The sequence below is a fragment of the Python bivittatus genome, unplaced genomic scaffold (assembly GCF_059951505.1).
Source record: "Python bivittatus isolate LINGU-HERP-01145 unplaced genomic scaffold, Pbiv_v1 ctg000580_np1212, whole genome shotgun sequence".
Taxonomy (NCBI): domain Eukaryota; kingdom Metazoa; phylum Chordata; class Lepidosauria; order Squamata; family Pythonidae; genus Python; species Python bivittatus.
The window spans coordinates 15,919,940-15,943,569 of record NW_028277087.1 but is presented as its reverse complement, the minus strand read 5'-3'; the positions used below and the strand labels follow the sequence as shown (position 1 = coordinate 15,943,569).

The 23,630-nt window shown below is 39.0% G+C and overlaps 1 protein-coding gene across 7 annotated transcripts in view; it reads right to left on the bottom strand.

Annotated features, from left to right (window-relative positions):
• FERMT2 (FERM domain containing kindlin 2) overlaps positions 1–16,155 on the bottom strand; it is a 93,199-nt gene extending 77,044 nt beyond the window's left edge. Inside the window, exons 1-2 of one of the 7 annotated variants that reach the window (XM_007424099.3) lie at positions 15,948–16,155; positions 14,605–14,773 (exon numbers count right to left, since the gene is read on the bottom strand). In XM_007424099.3, the coding sequence (XP_007424161.1) occupies positions 14,605–14,761 (157 nt within the window). In that variant the 5' untranslated portion in view covers positions 14,762–14,773; positions 15,948–16,155. Of the gene's footprint in view, positions 1–14,604; positions 14,777–15,854 lie in introns of all 7 variants that reach the window. The other 6 variants (XM_007424097.3, XM_025164030.2, XM_007424098.3 and 3 more) reach the window with 6 other exon arrangements.
• Between the last annotated feature and the right edge of the window lie 7,475 nt (positions 16,156–23,630).

Here is a 23,630-nt window from a genome sequence, read left to right as displayed (position 1 = left end):
TTCTGCCATCTTCCCCAGGCAGATAGGACTTTTGCCAATAGAAGAAGTAGTTGAATTTCAGGGTGTTTTTTTTTAAAACAGCCTTTTCCTCACAGCTTTCACAGTTAATATCTATAGCACTATAACTAACTTTAGTGCATCTACTAAAAACCTGGTATCAAATGCTGATTGTACATATCATGCTAACACCAAATTTAACAACAGAAGAAAAGAGAACCAGATCAACAACCCTCCACTGTGGCTTCTGATAATTTATCCATGGCTAAGAAATCAACAATATCAGATCTGCACTAATTGTGCACATAAAAGCTAAAGTATTTGTGTTTCAAACCTTTATCGGTAATTGAAAGAAGTTACAGAAAGTTAAAAGCTGGCAAAAGTTCAGAAAGTTCTAACAGCTGATGCAAAAAAAGAAATGTTGAGATGGCCTAGAAATAGTTATATTGCCAAGAGGGGTCAAAGAGGTTGTTCAGAAGGTGTGTGTTCAGGAAAAGAGGAGTAATTCTTTTGAACAACGTCGGGCAAATTAAGACTTGAAGCTAGCTTCCTCTATCACAGACATTCAAAAAGTAACATCAACATTTCAACTTACTGAACAAAGATTTCAAACCTGACTGATGATTTCAACCTTGACTAATGCATTAATTTCAGCAAACTGAGATAATTTATGTATGTTTGTCACCACATAAACATGTTGAAATTAAGCAGATTTCCCACAGGAGAAACAAGGTTGACATTGCAGCTGCATTATAATTAAAAGAATGGAACCCACTAAGCAGTACTCCCTGCAGGTCCCTCAAAATGACAGGGCTTAAACTGGAGAAGTAATATCAGTCTTCCCTCCTTATATTCTAAATATATCTTTTAGCTTATAATAATAATAGGAAGAGTTTCCCCTTACACATAACAGGCTTTAGTAGTACTAATATCCAGGATCAATTGTAGTATAGAGGTCTTCCAGATTACCAGTTTACTGCACGTCATCAAATTGACCAGTTTACACAAAATTGATTGCTCTGTGGATACACAAGAGCATATCTCCTCCCTCTTGTTGTTGTTGTTCAGTCGTTAAGTCATGTCCGACTCTTCGTGACCCCATGAACCACGCAGCCTATGAGGAAAGCAAACTTCTAGCTCAGTGTTTCTCAATCTTGCAACTTTAAGATGGTTCCCCCTTGCTGGCTGGGGAATTCTGGGAGTTGAAGTCCACACATCTTAAAAGTTGCGAAGGTTGAGAAACACTGCTCTATTCTTCCTGTGAAAGGGGGTGGGGGTTGGCATTCTCAGGACTCACACATATTCAGATGCAGTGTGGGGGACCTGTGGACCACTGGCAAGGAAAATCACCAATGGCTCTGTCAGCTAACATCTCACCATTCCCTACCAATGCTTATACAAAGAGCTATAAATGCTAAAACAGCACAAAAGTATTGACATCCCAATGCTTGTTTTGTGTATTTATTTGTGCAACTTCAATCCTAGTGAGCTCTAGGCAGTGTACAAATATTAAAGTAACAATAATATATTACATGAAATAATTAAAATGGAAATAACAAAATATAGGCATCGATGGCTGCACAGTCAATCCTCAAAGGACTTCAGAAAAAGGCAGGTTTTAATCTCAGGAAGTCCATGAGTGGGGGGGCCATCGCTGCCTCAGGGAACAGACTGTTCCAACAGAAGGGAGTTGCTAACAGAGAATGCCACTGTCAGGCTCTCTCCTGCCACCTGACCTTAGTTGGCACTCTCCGACAAAATCTTTGCATGAAAAGCAGTCTCTTAGATAACCAGCCCGATCCCTTAAAGGCAGCAACCAGCATGCTGAATTGCATTCAGAAACATATTGGCAATCAGCATAGCTCCTGCAACAATGGTATATCAAGGCAGTACAGTAGCTATTGCATTCTAGGCCAGCTGAAATTTCTGGATGGTCCTCAAAGGCAGACCCAAGTAGCCTACGTAGCAGCAATCAAAATGGAAGATGAGAAGAGCATGAATGACTGTCCTCAGGGCATCCCATTCCAGGTAAACTCCCAAAGCACGTCCTGGCCATGGTATCCACATGCTTGCTGAACAGGGGCAGTGAGAGCTTGATCTCTAAGAGAGCACATCCCTATCAAGAGGGAAGAATGGTACAATTTTGGAATCAGGAGATTTCTGAATTAACAGCCACTCCATTTTGCTTGGATAGAAACTGAGCCTATTTTTCCCCACCCAGATCCTGACCGTCACCAGGCACTGAGATAAGATTTCTACCACGTCTCTTATCGGTCCCATAGTGGCAATGTAAAAATGGGCATACTTTGATATGTTACGTAAACTGAGAGATAACCTCTCACAGCAATTTTATGTACATGTTAAACAGGATAAGGGAGAGGGCCAAACCCCAAAGAACCCTGTAATAGAGCATCAGAGTCTGATTTCTCATCCACACCACCATAGACTGAAATGGTCAGCTCAGAGAGGGGTGGAACCACTGTAGCATTGTGCCCTCCTAATGCCCACAGGCAGCTCAGAAGGATACAGTCAACACTACTGAAATCTGATGTGTGTAGTTATGTACATATTTCAACAAGGTTTACAGGAAGAGAATGTTTGCCTGCGATGAGTCCAAGTCAGAAGACACATAACATGGTCAGATCACAGTTCAAGGCATATATGGGAAGGTTGTGACAGTGTTTCCAGGTTCATAAGTTGCTCTCAAGTGCAGAGAGTCCTGTTTGGTTGTTCCATATGGAGAAGTGCCAGCCAGTGGTTATTTAGATATAAGTCCCCCTCCAGGTGAGACTCAATTAAGGCTGATTCCATTCTTCCCTGGTAAGGAAGCATGCCAAACACCTCTGTTCTGCTATCAAGAGTGTGTGGTTATGTCTGGGGCAGTTGCATGGGAACAGGACCCTTGTCATCTGACTGCTGGCAGTGTCAGCGACAGGTGCTCAATTGCTTGCCTATTCCTGGGGCTGACATTTGTCCAGCACATCCAGAGTGGACTCTTTGTATCAGAATCCTCCCTCTGTTCAGCATGACAATTGGAGCCCCATCGCTTTCTTAATAATTTCCCCTAAGAAGGGGAGGTTGGAAATAAATGGTATTGTTCATACCTGCAGGGACCAGGATTGGCTTTCTGAGGAGTGGATGGACCAGGGCCTCTTTCAGATCACCTTCCCTCAAAGAAGCATTGACTTCATTCAGGATCCAGCTCCCAGTCCTCTCTCTAGCAGCTTTCACTAGCCAGGTAGGGCAGGGGACCAACCCAGAGATACCAGAGCTGAGATCATGGAGAATCCTGCCTACTTCCTGAAGATTCACAGGATGAAACCTCCACATCACCTCATAACATGTCAGCACTGTCATATCAATAGATTCCATCTGGCTTCCAATTTGAAGCAATTGTAAGGGTTTCTATCTACAAAATACTCAGCCAGATTCTCACATTTTACACTAATGGGTTCTTATAGTCTGTCCTTTCTTAAAAGGGTCTGAGACATATGATGATGATGATGGTTGGTCACATAATGAGCCAGGTGTTTAGACTAGATTTGGCACTTTATCCACCTGTCAAGTCCTTCCCAAGGACCTGGGATAGGCAGATGGTGTTGTTTGATGGTGTTAAAGGTATCGTCACAGGATATAAGCCGTTCCAAGTAAAGCTGCCTTTTGTAATTGATTGATGGTGATTTTGTCAATAATAATAATTATATAGGCCGTCCAACTCCATACTAAATAGCATACTAAATAATGTGGGCAGAAAATCTAAAATATCATTGATATTTTATGTCCTTGATTATGTGCCATCACATTGTTGTTGACTCTTAGCGACCACATAGATGTTCTCCATGAAAAATATCATATGAATATATTTTAATGTATCTTTAAATGCTTATTTCATATCCATTTGCTAATCAAAACATGTCTCTATTAAACTTTAAAGGTAATTGGTTGATGTAATTCAAATCATGAAAAAAAGAAGAGAAACTATAGGTGGTAAAGAATACAGTAAGACAATACTGTAAATAATATGTAGATTATATGTCAAATTAGAATACAAATTCTAAAACTTGAATTTTGGATGTGGCACAATTCCATGTATAAAATTGAAGGAACTACATGGGATCAGAGAGAAGAGGCCACCCAGGACCAATCTGCCCCTGTACTCCAGAGGTTAACAAAGTACTCAGTAGAACTGCTCCCTGAATTATTGGGAAAATCCCCATATATTGATGGAAACCCTCCAAATCTAACAGGTGCCTGGAGCGAGCCACCTTAATCTGTCCTTCCTCTTTAAGGAAGCTGGCAGCTCTGGTTAATTCTACTGTTACAAGAAAGTAATCATGACAAAATATTAATCTGAATGCGTATTAGATCATGATAGCAATATTAGGATGATGACATGACCTATTTATATGGTCATATAGAACCAATAACTAATTCCAGTGTTGTTATTACTATGATATCCTTATCTATTATAAAGTCTCCAACCTTTTGGGTCAGTGGGCAGATTCTGAATTCTGAGAGCACATTGTGAGACCCCAGATCTGTCATCCTTGGAACACAAAGCTTCGCCTTGTTTTTTTAAAGAAGGCCATTATTAGGTATATTTAACATAAAAAGCTGTATGAGTACTTTTACGCCACTGCAAATAAATCTTTACAATGTCTATTTGGGAAGGGTATTATACAGGCCAGATACAGTATTTTAGACTGTCTGGCCAGTTATTGCTTTTTCTTATGTTTCTAACACCCCTGTCCCCCAAAACCGTCAGAAGTGAGTGACAACTATTTTTGTACTGCTGCCAAGAAAATTACATGGATTGTTTGTATAGGGAGGTTTTTAAATCCAAACATCAAATCATGGTCTACAATCAGCATAGCTATGATACATACTATTCTTAAACCTTAGAACCTGGATAGTTAATTGTTAAAACCAAACTTAAGGCTTTGCCAGTATTTATTCTTCTTTGTTTTGTAATCTAACAGACTTTATGCGTCTTCTAATCTAATCTTGACTGTTCCTTCTATCCAGATGTGACCTTAATGACAGATGAGCTGCTTCTGTATATTTTAGAGCAACCATGTTGCTCTAGTAATAGCATTTAGTTGTATTGGGCCTCAACATCCATAGTAGCTAGATTGCTATTCACTGAGAAACTGTCAATGGATTTTAATTTTCTCAGGAAGTCTGTGGTATCTCATACGTAATTTAATGGTGTTAGTAGCATATGATTTAAAGATGCAGTCCATATAATTAACATATGGCCATTATGACTGCCAGTTGGAACAATGGAGCTTCCAGAGTTCCACAGTTTACACACTTTAGCTACCAGATATAAGGCCCCTGACCAGCATTCCTGATATATGTTTAAGTACTTTATAGTTGTGTTAAATTTTGATATGAACAACTGTCTATTGATCAGACTCATATTATTTCCAATTAGGCAGAGGGAAGCAACTGTAACAAAATTACTTAATACATCTATAGTAGAGCCAAGATAGTGTTAAAGTAATGGTGTTAGGTTCAAATACTATCAGTTCAGCTTTTATTTTTCAAAATCTAGGGCTTGCTTAGTAGTTATGTATAAAACTGCACTGTCCATTCCAGGAGAAAAATATTCAATGAATGGGCTAATTCATCCATTCCGGAAGTGGTCTGTTTACAGAAGTGAATATTCTAGAACAGGAAGTTACTTGTGCTGTTCTGGATATTATAAACCTCCAAACAGTCCCTTCTTTGCTTCTCTTGTTTGTTAAATGGTGTTAAAAGGCTTAACACACATTTCAGCTATAAAACTGTACTCTATTCAATTTATTATTTATTTAAATTTATTGGCCGTGCAACTCCAGTGGACTTTGGGCAGCGTACAAAACTAAAAAACCATGCAGTAGTTTCAGATCTAGTTTGTAATTAATATGATTAGATTGGAGTGTGCCATGATTATGCTCCTGCCATCTGCATTGTTTCCCACAGCCTGGGAAACCATTCACAATACCAATTTTGATTTCCAACAGTGTGTGTATACATAGTACAGCTACCACTTTTGCCTTTATATCCTGTAGCAACTTCCAAGGACAAGTGAAAACAATTTTAGCAGCACACACATTGCATAACAAAAAGTACACAGAATGGGGTGCTTATGGCCAGGTTTTTTCTTCCGTACTGTCAAATCTGATCATTTACCTGAAGATGATTTACAACCATGTTTGTAATATTTGTGACAATTTTTATACTGTTGTTACACTTCTTAAGCAATATGGGTAAAGTGGACAAGTCTAATAATGATATACTCAAGAATATAGCTTGACAATGCAATGCTAGTTGGAGCAGTTATCTATCTCACACAACACGTTTATTACAGCCCTAAGGCCAGATACAATCAAAATATATAATAGTAACCATCTTACATTTATGTATATATATAAAACAAAACAATTAATATTATTTAATCTAAAATTAAAATAAAAGTACTAAAATATATCAAAGTAAAATACTATGTTATGAAGTTTTAAATCTAAATAATGGTGGACCGTATTGTGCAGATGGTAGCACAAAACTGGGCAACTTGGGAGGATATTTTTGGATCCTTGTCCGAAAGGAGTAACATTAAAATGAAATCACACTCCCTGCCAGGAAATCTCTTTATTGGGTATATAAATATCTGTCTAAGTTATTTGCCTCCATATAGGACTGTTTCTTACATTTCTTTCTGCTTAACTGAGAAGGACCCAAGTAAGTTTCAGTGCAAGAAACTCTATTTTCATTTGCAACAATTCGGTGCCTAAACCACTACAGGGACTTTTAGTTCAGAGAGAAGTCTCCTCTAGCTTGGGGAAAGATCACTATGCACTCTTAGAATGCAAAGGAAAAAAAAGTACTAGCTAACTTTCCTTGTTCCCTCCTGGTGTAACAATTCAGAGTCTAGGATTGTTAAAAAGACTGCAGTCTTTCAGACCAAATAAGCTTGAAGGCTATTTCTCAGTGTTCTTAATACCATGAGACAAGAATATTTTATTCTTTTCAAGCAGGTAATTATTAAGCCTCAAGATAATCACTGCTGTCTACCTAGGAAGTAAATAAGTGCAAATGAACTGATAGCAAGACTGAGAGATAACTGGTATCTGCGGGAATCTTTTTTGATAATATTTATCATACTCACTAGTTCAATTTCAGGCCATTCTTGAATACAGTACTTTGAAATTAGATTACAATTGTGGGCAGATCTCTATAAACATAAGAAAAAAAATAAAGCTAAAACTGTACATGTAAAATGTAGGGTTTGCTAAAACTTGCATGCTTATATGGTTCATATTACTGCCTGATAAGCTATGACTAGGAGAGATAGGAAAAAAGCATATATTTGTCATATAATTTCAACAGCATAAGCTATTTTATTAAATTCCATTTCTATGACTAATCCAAAGCAGTTGTTTAATTCTTCAAGTTGTGGTAAAGGAATCTATAATTCAAAAGGCATGAAAATTATTTAAAGCAACATGGAAAAACATTTTGAATCAGTTTATATTATTCTTAAGCAGTAATATTTAATAGTAATCTTAGGGAAGAAAAATTCAGCTCAGTACAAATGTGTAGTGAGCAAAGTAACATTTTTTGTTCAAGGGCAAATCAATTACTAGATCTGCTTTGCAGCAAATTATGCCAATTGAATGAGAATGACAAACTTTCTGTGTCACTTCCTATTCAGAAAGAACATCCATAGATGTTTAGCACATAAAGTCATTTAAAGCTTGTTGGTGAACATGTCCCATTTGTTCCTACTCTTGCACTTTGTTACAAACCATAGCCACAGTTTCCCAAGGGAAAATTTCTTGCAAGCGAATATTTGTAGAAAATATAGGAGAATATAAAGAATATATCACAAGTTTTGAGAACCATGCAATAAAGTGCTAATATAAACAAACATCTGAATTCAATTTTACTCAGGCCTTGTAGAGTGCATTTTCTCTCACTGTAATTACAGACAGTTTAATAGCAATGGAATAAAATACAAAAGAGCAATCCTGCAAGTTTAGAAAAAAACAAGACTTTTCTTTAAAACTGCTACATAGCAAAAAGAGCTGAGTTGTCACACTTAGTTACTGTACACGGCTCATATAAATATTGACGACATGTAATTCACCTTAACTGTCAAAATCTGTGAGTTATTAAGACAGTTGCATTGAATCCTGGTTCATTCCTGCGCTAGCACTTGGAACCTATGGACGGAAAGCTCAACAGTACATCTGTTACAGATATTTCCTATCATTCATGACTGTCATAAAGAAAAGAAATAGTGCTTCAAAGCAACAATTATCTGGCTTGGTATGATCCCAAATTCTGTTTGGACAGGAAGCCTTCATCCTTGGATGGAGCAATTCAAGCAAGATGATTACACCAAAGAAGCTCACTTATTTTGGTAGGGTAGTGGAGATTGAGGGTATTACACCTCTAAACACTGGTTCTGGCAGAGATACAAAACTGACTTCCCTGCGGCATATGAGACAATGATGGAAGGTACTTCTAATATCAGAGGGAAAAAATTATTTTGGTAGAAAGGAAACACTTGCAATAGCCTATAAATTAGAGGCACTTGCAAATGCCTGACTTGGAGATAACATCTGTTCACAGAGTTATATGCAATTGGGCATTCTTTGGGGTACACAATTTGGAATGCTGTTCCTTCAGCCTCTCCCCTACCCCATTTTTACTTTGCTCCTAGCTGACCCTCTGCTGGTATATTTAATAAAGGCTGCAGAAGCCCTTCATCCACTATCTCTTTAATGCTCCCAGCAAACAATTGAAGGCACTCAGTTATGTGCAATCCCCAAAAGCACTACTGATTTTTTTCACTTTCTCAGTCCTCTATTGAACAACGTAAACTATTTATTTAAGCTCATGATAGTTTTAAAAGCCTCTTGAAATTAAGTAGGAAATGGAGGAAAATTTGAGAGAAAATGAGAAAGAAATCTCCAATCTGCCTGCAGATCTCCCTGTATAAAACTTTGAATATGAGCCAGAAACTCAAACTAAAATGAAAAAAAAAAAAACCCAGAAAGAGAAGGGAAAAGTTATTTGAAGGGAAAAAATGATTTAAAGTTAACATTTAAAGAAAAACAGAAACAGTGATAATTTGTTTTTATTTATCATAATGGCTTAAGGGGAGACATTGCAAATTCAGCTCAATGAATTTGGAAGTCTTACTTCCATTACTGTAAAACCTCAATTGCAAATACAACTGGTAAATCAATAAAGTTGCTTTTCCTGTTGTTTTATTCATAATACTTCATAAGTCTTCATTAAAACTGAGGGATGCAGAGTTATCAGCCATTTAAAAATGTTCATTTCCTGAATTTTCTTCTGAAAAGAAAAATTAGAACTTATTGTCTTCATTTTCTAGAATTTGAAAGGCATTCAAGGAAAATATTCTATTATATTTCTAGGGATTAAATTCAATAAAAATATCTAGAAAGTTAAAGATCACAAATCACTTTTGAAGCTGCACAGGAATTGAAGCATGCCTAATGGACAGAAACCTCAACAGCATACCTGTTTTACATAAACACAAATATTCCTTATCAAAATTTTCAGAACCAGAAAGCTGAACAGGCATGGAAACAGAATACACAAGGAAGACTTGTATATTCTATCCTAAATCCATTCAGCTTCTCAAATCTGAGAAGCGGGAAAAAAAGTTAACAAAACTTTTAAGCAGAAGACAAATATCCAGCTACAAATATCTAGCAACCTCTTTTCTATGACTGATATCAAGGATTAGGCATGGAAGGAAGAAAGTGGAAGGTAATGTCTCTCAGTTTGTTCCATGCTGAGAACACCAGGCAAAATGATGAAGTTTAACCTATGAATGAGTAGTAGATGAATTCTTGCTTACTGAACTATGCATGCCAATAATTTTTTTTTAAATAGATTGTTCAAAAAAGTGAAGGAAAGGCTTGAAGTATTGTTTACCCCACTGTTCATTACTAAGTGCAGATTTAATTCAACTGTTTCAAAATCAGGCAGTACCAATGTGATCAGGAACAACAGAAAAGCTAAGATGTAAGTAGAATACTTGTTCTTAAAGTCCATGCTACATGTATCCCAAAAACAAAAAAACAAAGAAAAGTTCAACAAAATGATCTATCAAAAACCTGAATCACTGATCTCATTAGGTAAAGAATACAAATGAGTGAGATTCTGGTAAACCTTGTTAGGAAGTGCTCCACAACTGCAGCATCAGCTGTTAAAGCAAACTTAATTTTGTACCCATCAGTAGTAAAATAATCAAAATTTCTTTGAAACAAGGGCAGCCATCTAGAACAGCCAAACCTTTTACCTCAATCCCTATAACAAAATATAAGATGCAAGCATGATTCAACAGATTTTTTTCACATGTTATTTTAGCGGTATGGGGCTGTTCATATAGCAACATCCTAAGCCTACAGCTATACTTAGAGCTATATGAATTTGGATGAGTCCTTCCTATTTATCACCTGTGATGCATCTCTATTTTCTTAAAACAGCATGGCTCATAGTAAGAGAACATGGGAATTTTACTCCTCAAATATTTGGGAGAATACTATGATGCCTATTCCTATTGTAATGACAAGGTACATTATATATGTATCTGCTTCATGTAAATAATTCAGCATCTTGTTAATAACATGCTTAGAATCAGTCTTTAGTAAGATATGAAATATGATACAGATTATAAATAATGTTATAAACAGCAGATGGACAATTGGAGAAGTGACCACTATGTTTACAGTACTTTCATTTTTATTAGAGTTTGTAAGAATGTTAGCAAAACTGGTTTATGCCATTAACAAGAGGATGCATGCAGAGTACTTCTATACCAAACAAATATTGCTATCTCAAGACTTTTAAGAATAATTTGATAAATAGGATATACTAAAAAGACAAAATAAAACTATTCAGAGAGCTTGCAGTTTTGTTTTAAAGGTCAGTACAATGAAAAATAGTCTAATTTATTAAAAAGACATGTTCCAGCTAACATCCATTACTAGCATAAATCTCATGACATATTTACTTGCATGGTACTCTGAGCTTTTTAATAGACAATATAATTTAGAATCTGACATACATTCAGATTAACGCTGTATAGACCTATCTTGTTCACCCCAACATGTTCTGTTCTAGTATATATTATCAAAGCAAATGCATAATCAAAAGCAAAGAGTAACCACAAACAGTATACAGAAGCTACAAATATCCCTAGATTAGATGTTTCACAGTAATATCTACTGCAGAGTAGTGTACACATCTTAGGCTTCAGATCCAAATGAAACACCAAAGATCACTGATTTTATAGTACTTCTATGCTATTCACAAGATGAAATAACAAATTCTGAATCATCTCTCCATTGAATAATGAATCTCCTAATTCCTTTCTGCCTCTTGACATATCAAAATAGGACTACAAACTGAGCCTTTAGCATCCACAAATTTAAGGATATATTTGCAAATTAAAGGGTGTATTTTTAAAGAAGCCACCCCTTTTAGCATTTTGCAATCCACATATTAAATCAAAGCAGCAACAAAGTTTTGAAGAATTGCTTTGCTTTTTCCCTTCTATGTTTTACACACTCCTACCCCTAATTTCTCAGTCTGAACACTTAAAAAAGAATCAACTCAAGCAACAAAGGAGCAGTCTTCACTATTGAAATTCTGCAATACATATGGATTTTATAATATAGCAGGCAATGAAATAAAATATTTTTTACTATCTGATGTCAGAGATTAGGCTACTTGGGGGAAAAAACTAAAAGAGCTATTAAATAGCTATTAAGCATCAGTGTCTTGAGATATCACATAAAATGGGCTAGATTGTCTTGTTTCTGAATTATCAACCCAGCTGCAAAACAGTTTCAGGAATAATCTTTATGAGCTGCTTGTTTATTATTTTATTTATTTACTACAGTTTATATGCCACTCAATTCAACAAGGCTCAAAGTGGCTTACCCTCACAAAAAACAACATCAAAATAAAAACCATTACAAACAATAACAAAATATAACAGTGCTATAAGGAACAGTCATTCAAATCCACAGTGGTCTGAATGAAACCAAACTTAACAGCTACTTTTCTCTCTTCCAGATTCCACTCTACATTTAAGAAAATTATATATCGAAGTCATCAGCAACACTCAGATTTAATACTATATACTGGCATATATGAAAAAGACAATAATATTTTGAAATGTGTAGAAACTGAATAAAATTGAATGCTGACCCCACAGTTCATTTAAGCAATCTTTGACTTCCCAGTTCTAAAATCAAATCAAGCCTAAATAAGTCTTTCATACAAACACAAGCTTCCCTTTGAAGCAAGTATTTATATCTGCTTTTCCTTCCTTATTACATCACTGTAAAATGTTAATACAATACAGGATGGGGGGGGAGGTTAACTGCACAAAAATTATACAAGTGGGTAACTAATTAACAAATCAGTTCTTTATATAGAACCAAAGATGTGCTACAGACCAGATAGGGATTGTTTGTTTTTAGTGCACCAACTAATTTCAGATGTATTTTAACAGAAGGAACATTTTAGCTTACCAACTATCTATCTGTCTGTCAGTCAGTCAGCATTTGGTATCAAGACAAGAACTTTAGCACTTAATGCTCAAGATTGAAAACATGGTGCCAAGTAATTTAGTAATATACATGTACTTCAGTGAGATCCTAACCTCGAAGACATAGCCTATGTCATGTCAAACAAATATGCTGTATGTATGCCTACATAAGAGGTAGCAGCGTTAGCAGTAATAGCAAAAAGTTAAGGCCATGCCCATCAAAGATTGCCAGTGATTCACAGTGATTTAATCAGAAGGTTTGATGTACTACTAAAATGGAAGAAACTGTTAGTTGCTGTAGGTATAATTATCTGTGAGACTGTAATACAAGCCATAACACCATCAGACTCGAGGTCATTTGACTAAGGAAAGTGGTCACCTCCACACACTTCAGAAAACCAGAATTAAAACTTTGCTATGGCAGCAAAACATTCTTGCAAAGGAGTATATATTTTTGCAACAATAGACAAAGATTCTTCTTACCCAAGCAGTTAGTCTAAAAAGTTAATTGAATATTTTATGTGCCAAAAGATAAAAGAATAACTACCACAATAAAGCATTGTGTTAGAATTTTTCCATCATATAATCTTTGGAGAACTTTTCCTAATTTTCTCTGCAATTAGAAAAGAATAAGTAAAATTGCTTTTTATTTATGCCACATTTGTGATACTGTACAGGGTTAGTTCAGAACCCTTCTCACAGAAGAACAGAACACTTGAGGGTAAAGAAGCAAACTGAACCAGCCACAGCTCTTTGCCATGGCAACCCAAGAATAGAGTAATATTTAAATCACAGGTTAAGATGTGCTAATTACCCTTTCTCAGTTTGCCTAACAGAGGACCCCATGTCAATGACAACACAAGAAGCAACAGAGGATCAAGCAGGATAACTTCTATATGAAGCTTGTATATACAGCACATTGTTCAGTATTTCAGGAGGCATAGAAAGGCTAGCATATCTAACATGCGGAGCAATAAAAGCTTTCATTGAATTATTCTCCTTTTGGCTGCACATTCAAATAATATCTCACAATAAACAAACAGCATGTTAAAATATGTCAGGGAGAATATTAGGTTTCTCTGCAATATACATTTTCAGCTTAAACACTTCAATGTAGCCCTTTTACTTGCAATGTTCAACTGCAGCCTCTAATTAAAAGTTCATCAAAGCACTCATCATAGTACAGGGCGTGGTGCCTGCCCTATGGAACAGACTGCCCCCGAGATCTGGATGACCTGACCCTCTCTACTTTCCAGAAGGCTGTTATGATCCAGTTGGTCCCTAGGCATTAGGGCCAAGATGTTAGGGGAGCCTAATACAGATGTTCATTGTTGTGAAACTGTTATATGATACCTCAGGTGGGGTTTTTTTTTTTCCTTATATTGGATTATTTTTAACTTTGGTGATGGGATTTTTTTTTTTTTTTTGGTAAATTGGTTGTTTGCCAACCAGATGTTATATTTATATATATTTATATATATAAATTTATATATTTATATATTTAAGATGGTCAGCCATATAAATGTTCTAAATAATTAAATACATTCTTCAGATGGGTTTAAATCTGTCTTCAGATTTAAGCACATATATCACAGCATCACAAAATTTAGCTGTTCTAGTGTTAAACAAATGAGAGGTTCCTCATAATTACTGAATTTTTTTTTAAATCTTAAATATGCGGGATCATCAAAGGAGCAGTTTGCTATACTATTAGCTAGGATAATATTCTATCACTGGTCACTGTATTTCTCTATGAAATTTGAACGTGTTTCTACTCAAGTAGAATGTTGTAAAGAAACTCAGGGTCATCCTATAAAGCAAGGAAATACCCAGCAGCAATTGTAATATGTCAGTACAGGCAGATGTAGATTCAGTGGTTCTGTTGCATCCTGTAGGCTGCCTGATGATCTCTTTCAACAAGTTCCTCTAGCAAAAAAAAAAAAAAAAGCAAATACTCATTTCCCTATCCAGCATTCAGAGAAGCACCAACTTTGTAATTCCTACTGTCTATTGCAACTTACCAAGTTTTTCCACCAGTTTCAGCATGACGCCACCAATATGTATTTCCCCAGTGACTCTCAGTGTTACATCTCTGTTCAAGTCTGTGACATGCACATTTAACTCCCACGTTCCATCAGCATAGCAGCCATCTGACATCCGTATACCGTCCAGAGCCATCGTTCCTCCTTCCTGCTGAAACAGAGGAAATGGCATTCATTTCATTAGTTAAGCTGAAGCTTCATGCTCCCAGCTCATGAGCCGCTCCCCTACTTCCCCACTCAAGTGAACAAAATCACAGCAATGAGGAAAATAGACGGAAGAGAGCAGGAAAAAGAAATATCCAAGGAAGGGAAACAAACTCCCTAAAATCAACTCTAAAGAAGTAACAAAACTAAGAAAGTTCCCAGCTCAGCTCAATTTACTTAGGAAGGCAGTCGGGGGAGGGTGGACCCAGATTACAGATTTCTAGCTGCCTAGCAAGGGCTATGTAAGCTTAAAGGGAACATAAACTGAAGCTTCAACTTGCAGGTATGTTTAAACAAAGATTCCCTTCTTCAGGATCTTATCTGTCCTTACAATATGTTAATGAGAAAAGTCCCTTTGACCCCGAAGTTCAGGATTCATATTCCCTCTAAGATCTAACTACTCAAGAAAATTTGACTAATTCATCAGAGCAAGCACATCCTTTCAGCCATAATAATAACCTCCATGATCTCCTACTCTTCAATACTCATCCTACAAAACATAGATATATTCACTGTTGTAGAAAGATTGCATAAACATCTTAACAAAGTAGCATTTTAAAGGAGCACAGATAAGTGGCTCTACATAGGGAAGAAAATTTTGCAAGCTCCTTTTCCAAGGGACAAGAGAAAGCATTACTCAGATTTTGTAGGGCTGAAGTAGGCAAGGAAAAGAAAGGAGCAATGGATATCCCATTCCAAAATAATGCTCACGGAGGAGGATGTGCCTGTTGGATCTCGGATCACATGAAATAAAAACGCCTTTCTGAAAAAGGCTAACCTCTCAGGTAAGCCAAAGAAGAGAAGGCTTGAAAAAAAAGGGTGGAAAGGACGGGGAGTGAGATGAGACCGCTGAAAGCGCGTGCGAGCGTAATTTGCATAGGAGAGAGCAGAGAAGGCAAGCTGGTCACCTCAAAAGGGACTAGGACCCTGAGGAGGGCACGAACCCTCCACGCAACCCCCAGATCCCTCTCCCTCGCCACCCCCACACGGATCCCAAGGTTCCCGCTGTCCCTGCGCCCACCGACCGAGCAAGGATGACGTGGAAGCAGAGGAGAAACGAAGGAGCCCCGTCCTCTTTTTCCGCGCGAGGCGAAAAGCCCCCGCCGGCCCGCCCGTACCTCGCTTCCCTTCAAGCGGCCCCCCCGGCTCCGCTCTGCCGCGCGCGTGCGTTGCGGTTCCCCCGGCGGGGCTGCGAGCGTGACGGAAAAGCCCCCGCTGCCGCTGCCCTCTGCCTGCCTCGCCCGATGGTCCCCGGCCGCTTCGCTTCTCTTCTCCGCCCTGCGGACGTAGCCAGGACGGGAGCCACCGCCCCCCGAAGCCTTCCCCGCCCCCCGGGGGCGCCGCCTGAGGGGATGGCGACGGAGAGGGGGGGAAAGAGGAGCAGGGGAGGGAGAGGGACGACTGGGCGGCGAAGGAGAGGGAGGCGCTGCCCTTTTATGGAAGCCAGGACGTTTTTATGGAAGCCAGAGCGGCGCAAGGGGCCAACATCCGGGACTCCCCCGCCAGCGGACGCGCGGGAAAGCGGGGAGGGGGAGGAGGGGTGGCTGAGGGGAGGGAGGAGCGCGGAAAGCGCGGGAAGGGGGCACCGGGGCATCTCCCCTTCGGGGGAGCGGGGGCCGCCCCACGGAGAGGGGAGCCGGCAGGTCTTGGGAATAGAAGAGCTGGCATCGCGCGCTCAGTCCCTCAGCCGTCGAAGATCGCAGCCTCCCCCAACGTGGTGCTCTCTCGGCTGTGGGTTTCCTCTCCCAACCAACTTTCCCCTTGCGTTGGACTACAACTCCGCACATGCCCAGCCAGTAGCCACGCGCGTTATGGGCAGTGGGATCCGCACAGCCGGCGGATGCTTGCCAAACTGAATCAGGCATTGGGCGGCTGAGCACCCCAGCCGGAGTTGGGAGATGGGCGGGGGCGCAGGAACCGTCACCTCCGATCGCCGCGTCTGGAAAGTCGCCCTCGGGAAAGTCAAGGGCGGAGGTGGGACTGGCATGAGCCCGGGGTGGCATCCTAAGCCACAGGACCTGTTTTACCGTGGGCGATGCATTGACTGCACCTCTTATCGAGAGACGACAATTGTTTAATTATTTTAATTGATTATGATGCGCTGCTTCGGGTGTAGAAGTAAAAGCCACACCTTTAGCCACTGTGCATCTTGACCAGCACATCTTGGTGCTTGGTTCACAAATGCTTAACCTGATTATTGACTTAACCTGTTTTATCACTTTGAGGCCTTCTGGAAAGCCCTCAAAACATGGCTTTTTCATCAGGCCTGAAGCAAGGAGCCTGTGCAGTGGCTACATCATGCATAATATTCTGATTTTGACCCTCGCAGTCTTGGTTTTAACAATTAATGTAATTGTTTTAACTGATTTTGTAATATGTGTAAATCATTGGTTTCGTTGTACGCTGCCCAGAGTCATCTTGTGTGAGACAGGTGGCCATATAAATTTGATTAAATAAATAAATATTGAATCATAACCAAATGGTCAGAGATCTCACAACACCCCAAGCTAGGAGTTCTCATGCTTTGCTCTGCTGGGACCTCCTAAAATGCTACAGGAATTTGTGTAACCCCTTGTGCATAACATTAGTAATTTTTCTGGGATTAAGGCTAGGCAGAAATAAATATACTTATTTTTAACCATTGGATTTTAATGTATGCATATTATAAGGGTTCTCAAACTTTGTAGGCTTGTGCAGGCAAAACTGGGATCAAAGCCCAGATGGGTTTCAACAGCAAGCCTGAGTAGGTTTTTTAAAAATTGTGACCCTCCCCCAATTGCTCTCAACCCTTGAGTAGCCATGACCCACAATGTGAGAACTCTGCACTGCACTGAACCATTAAAAAAAAAAAAAAGGTTAACATTAACCAAGCTTAGCATTGTGGCTGCCTATGTTGGCAACAGATCTTGGGATAGATTTTTAACTGGCCTGCTCAAGCATGTTTTGCAAACACTGTCAGGCTTGGCCCAGTGGGTGGAAAGCCACTGGGGGCACAGAGAGTGAACAAGCCCAAATCAGCAGCAGGAGCAATTAGTCTTTGGACCTGGATGCATGGAGGCATTTCTGAGGGGGTCTGAAGTAGGAGTGGGGTTGTCTCTGCCTGTGGGAGAAGTGGGCAGAGACCACAGTGGCTGTGAGGGTACAGCTCAGTGTTTGCCATGAAATGTGTGTCCAGGGAAGAACAACTTGTTCTGCTGAACTGTGATCCTGCAAGTCAGAAGGGGTCAGAGTCTGGGATCAGCAGGGGCAGTGGCTGCAATGAGAGCAGATCTCCATGGCAAGACGTAATACTGGTTTTAGTCGAAACACAGTTATCAGATACAGGAAGGCATAGAGAGACACAGTATAAAAGACAGTTGTAACAGTTGGATTTTATAAGCAACTGACTCTTTGCTTATCTGAGTGGGTTGCTAGGTCCTGCTTGCCTCATTTGTGCAAGTAAAGAGTGCTGTTGATTTTCTAGGAAGAGGGTTGGCAATATGTATACTCGAGATAGGTGGTTTTGTGCAAAACTGTACTTTCCCTTCATCAGATTTCTCCATAATATGTTTTGAAGGGAGTTTATACGTTGTTGCCCTAATGTAGTTTGTTTTGTTTTGGCTTGGCATGTTTTATGAGCCCAGCCATTGAGATGTGCAAACCATGGTTTAGCACAGTGTGCATCACTTTTGCTGGATTGGGGGTTGCACCAGCTTTTCAACAGTGTGTTGGAGATTGCACTGCAAGTAAGGGGAAGGCACATACGAGGGTTTTATTTTAAAGTAAAGATTTAACTCTTAAATTTTAACATGCACAGAGAGATAATGATCATCTTTCCTTTGCAACTCATTTGACTCCCATGTTTAAAATAAATTAAAAAGTAGACATCTATTTGTAGAAGCAAAACATTAAAATCACACAAAGTATAAACAGTATAATAATCAGTTATCTAATTCCAGCATAGTCGTAGCTTAAAGGGGTATCAGGTATTGCAACTAATAGTTCTTCCAGCTTCATAAACATCCTAAAGAAAGAAGCATTTTAAGGACCTTTTTAAATTTACCAAACGTAACTCAAGGGAGATTTGAGCCAAAACAGTACTGGAGGAGAAAGCAACCCTCATATATATGCTCTCCCATAAACATGCAAGGGGAGACTGCAATTTTAGGTAGAGAGAGGTAGCATTTGGTGTGTGATTTGTTGCATAGGTAACATAATTTGAAGAGATGTAGGCAGCTGCCCTGGTCTTCTGGTCCTCAGGATATAAGCTGTGAATATGGCCAACTATGAGTCAGTAAATCATGATTAAACAAACCTAGCCTAACATGCATCCCAGTGGAAATGCGCTGAGGGTGGAGAAGCATATTCTCTCTTGTACATGGTTGGTTCTTGTGTGGAAAGTAAAAGTATTCAAGTACTGTGATTGAACTCATATCCTGGATTTCCCCTGAACCACTTCATCCTTTCCACAACTTCATCCCACTTTAATTTTACCGGTGCATCTTTACTGATGTTGCACAGCTCCTGGAGGAAATTCCATGGATTTATCTAAGCAGTAACATTGGCAGAACTTTCACAGCTGTCCAATGGAGGCTTCTGACATAGACACGTATATCTCATCAGACATAATCTATCAACAGTAGGTTTTTTTCAAGTGTAAGATGCCTCCCAAAGGAAATCTTGTATTTACTGATTTAACACCACACTCTAATTCACCAAAATATGTCAGATTCTTCCCCACTGAGCAGCCTGAAACTGTCCCCAACCAGGAACACAGCCTAGTGCAAGATTAAACAGCTCCTTAAACTCACAATGGAGCTCAGTGCACTTAGCTCTTCCTTGGATAGTAGCCTAGTTGGCAGCTTTCTAACATATAAATTAACAAAAAGAAATGCTAAAGTGAACTTCCAAAACTGCTGAAGAAGTAGCTTGTGGGACAAAAGCAAGGGAGACTTTTAGGTGAAAGAAATACAAAACTTTATATGAACATTGCTCAGATGGAGGAAAACGTTCTGCACCTGAAACAGCTGAGCAGGCTCTAAGATAAGCATTCTGCATACCTATTTAAGTCTTAATTTAGCTTTTCCCCAAATTTGTAGACAGTCATAATCTTGCATAACATTTGCATACTCATGCCAATCATTGGTAGATTGAGGAACTTTGTAGGGAACTGAAGGCTTCTCTGCAATTAGGTCATTTGGCAATTTTACACTGATTCTCAATAGTTCTGTTATTTTGTAGTTGCATGCATGGTTGCCCAGAAATAAACTCCATTTAAGTTCTGAATAGACATACATAGGGTAGTGATCTGAGTTGCCAAATTTTATAGCACTTGTAGATGGGATTTTACTACTTACGTACATTCCTCTCTTGCTTCACCATAGGTACATGAGAAATTACCTTATATCCATCAGACCTTTATCCAGCTGAGTCTAGTCTAATTAATAGAGATTCTAGCAGGAAAGAATCTTTGTCCTATCAAAGAAATAACTCTGGTCTTTATCTTTTTAGCCTTTTTACATTACATATAAAAATGTGTACGCTGTTTCTGGTGCTATGGTCCTTTCCTACTTCCTTTCTTTCAAATAAAAGCTGGTGGTTGGATTTTATCTTGTACTAGTTTGTTTAACCAAGGTTTATTGAATAAACTTCAGTTTGCCAGGCTCACACAATACTCAAGCCTGGAGTGTATTTGTTATTGGCTGAGGCCTTTTTTGACCCCTCCTCCAACACCTCTGTTTTAAAGCCATCTAAATCAGTGACTATCATCAGATGCCTGCAAATAGTTTTAACTATGTGTTATAATTAAGTGCAGGGGATATCTCAAGTTCCAACATTGTGAGAGAAAAAGACAAACTCTATCCATATTTTTACATTGTACTTGTATGTATCTTTGCCTCATATTATCCCTCACTGTACTCACTTTCACTCTAAACTAAGATGCCCCAAGTGCTGAGGCATCCAGTTCACACATGCCTCAGTTATAGTCCATTCCAAATGTAAATTCTAATTTCTCCTGCAAGTTCTCAAAATGTGAATAGCTTCTTTTCTGTAGCATAAAAATCATTGAGGTAATGCTGACTCCAGGCCCAGCCTGGATGTAAGTGTCCTATCAAAGAAATAACTCTGGTCTTTAGTTCCTCTTGAAGGAACATCATCCAATCATCCAGATTATTATCAAGCAATCAGCCTAATAAAGAGGGGTCACCCAGCAGCTGTAACAATACAGAGGCTGGAAGGCAACCAAAAATAGAGCTATGTTGAGAATAGAGAGCTCATTATTTCAGCAAGGGGTAGGGTGGAGATCAAGAACCCTATGGAAAAAATTTTCCCTGGGAGTCATTCTATCCCAAAATAACCTCTCAAGATTCACATAGCATTGATGTTCTGGGGATTTAACTCTACACACATTTTTTTTCCTGCTTCTTATCCTTGCCTTTCATGTTTTTCTTTTTGTTGTACTCAAGGAGAACCATTGACTATTTGCAATATCTATCAGAATGGTATATTCAGTCCACCTTCCCTTAAGCTCTTAGGGAGATACAGTATACAGATATTACACTATGTTGTGCCCCCGTGTACAAGGTTTTATATGACTTTCAGGAGTGAGGAAATTCTCTGTTTTTACATAGTGTCTATCCCAGTGTTTCTCAACCTTAGCAACTTTAAGATATGTGGATTTCAACTCCCAGAATTCCCCAGCCACCAAGGCTGAGAAACACTGGTCTATCCTGTGTGGTCCTTGTAATATTAACCACCAGGAGGCAGTATGTGACTGGTCTCATCCTTACCAGGAATCATCAGATGTTCATAGCCTGAGTTGATTCTATGGGGTTCAAATCCTCTATTGGAAATTGAACTCACAGACCTTTGCTATACGCAACACATTAGCTTTAAGACCTATCCAGATCTTGTTGCTCTTCCTGCAATGTTTCCCTTCCTGAAACACTGCTGAGCACCATAGCAACAATCAAAGCAAGTTTATTTCTATATTCATTTTAGGCAGCCCCTAAAAGCTAAATCAGGGTTGGATTTGCTTAGCACTTGGATGAAAGACCCCAGGAAATACCAGGGCTGTAGATTAGAAAAGGAAGTTTTTTAAAAAAGCCTTCCTGGAAGAAGACAGTGGCAGAACACTTCTGTAGCATTGTCAAGAAAACTACATGGACGTATCCATGAAGTCATCAGATCAAACTCAAATTTGAAAGAGATTTTACCTTTATCTTTCAGTAATTACTTTAATGGGTTTACTACAGAGGTACAGTGGTATCTGCAGGAGGAGGGTCAAAATAGTCAAAATGGTAGCCACTATTGTTCCATTGAAGTTCTGCCTCTTTTTATAAACCTTGCACATGCAGTGCCCATACAAATGGACAATTGTGCGGTCATGGCCACCATCTTGATTTTTTTTGACATGACCCTCCATTTGCAGAAGTTCTGTACAGATCCAGTGGTACAACCATTATTATAGAAATGAATACAGGTAAGTCTCCAGTTTAAGAACGAGTTCTGTTCCCAAGGTCTGTCCTTAGGTCGAATTTGTACATAAGCTGGAACAGTATTATTGTATTGTATTGTATTGTATTGTATAATACTGTAGATGTAGTATTGCATAATGAATTTGAACCATTGTGTATTTAACTTGAATCATTGTGTATTTAACTCAAATTTTGCTATAATAGGCTTCATTCTTAACTATGAGTCATCTGTAACCCAGGCGTTCTTAACCTGGGGACTCCCACACCATAGTAAGGATCATCTAGCATGTACGGCAGGAGTGGAAGGGACTGGCAGAAAGGGGAGAGAAATTAGAGAGGCATAGGGAAATTAATTCTCACAATTGCACCATCAGAAGCTGCTCCAGAAGCAAGTTTTCCTGAGCTGATAATGATGGGTTTAAAAAAGAAAGGTATCATTATTTCTCTGCTCATGTAAATCTGTTGTGCTGCATGGATTCATTCAACCCGTTTGATATCAAGCTGCTGCCACTAGCCTTGCAGGTCCTGTGAAGATCCTAACATGTATCACAATAACAGGTGAGCTTATCCTGGAGCAGTGCATGCTTTCCTAGATGTGATGATCTTCAAACACAGCATATAGCTACAAAAAGTCAAGAATAGTCACCAAGCTCCTTAGGTTAAAATTTGGGAGGGGAGCAGCAGCACGGTGGAATCAGTAAGTGCATGAGTTGTATGAATCCAAACATTTTGTCTGCTCCTAACATTCATGCTTTCAGGTGAAGGTCAAAGTAGATCTCCAGCCTTGGGGGCCCGCTTGACAGATCTGGAACATTTAATGAGTGGTGTCATGGAGAGGAGTTCATTCACAAAATAGTAGCCCTACCTTCAAGGTTTTTGCAGCTCAGGTCTGATAGCCCAGAATACAGTTATTCCTGGAAGTGTAACCAGGCACAGCATAGCTGTGTTAGAGAAGGTAAACTGGGAATATTAAAAGATAAGCAACTAATAGCATCCTTTTAAAACCCAGTACCTGTCAGCATTAGGATCTGTGCTCTTAAACAAAGCCCACTCATTTGAATAAACTCTCTTGTTCAGGTTCATTGGTTTATGTTTCTCCAAAGTTCATCTTGCTCTTCCCTGACTCCCAGTACAAGATGTGTTCAGTGCAAGGGCGACTGTATCTGGGCTGCAAAAACCCGGTTGATATGAGACAGAAACTACAGATACAGAAAATGCTCTCTGCCACCATCTAGTTGTTGTCAAGACTTCTGTGATCTGGTAGCCCTACTTAACCTGATATCCTATTTCTCTTTAAACAATCTCACTACTTTCCACGTGCTCCATATATGCTCAGAATAATGT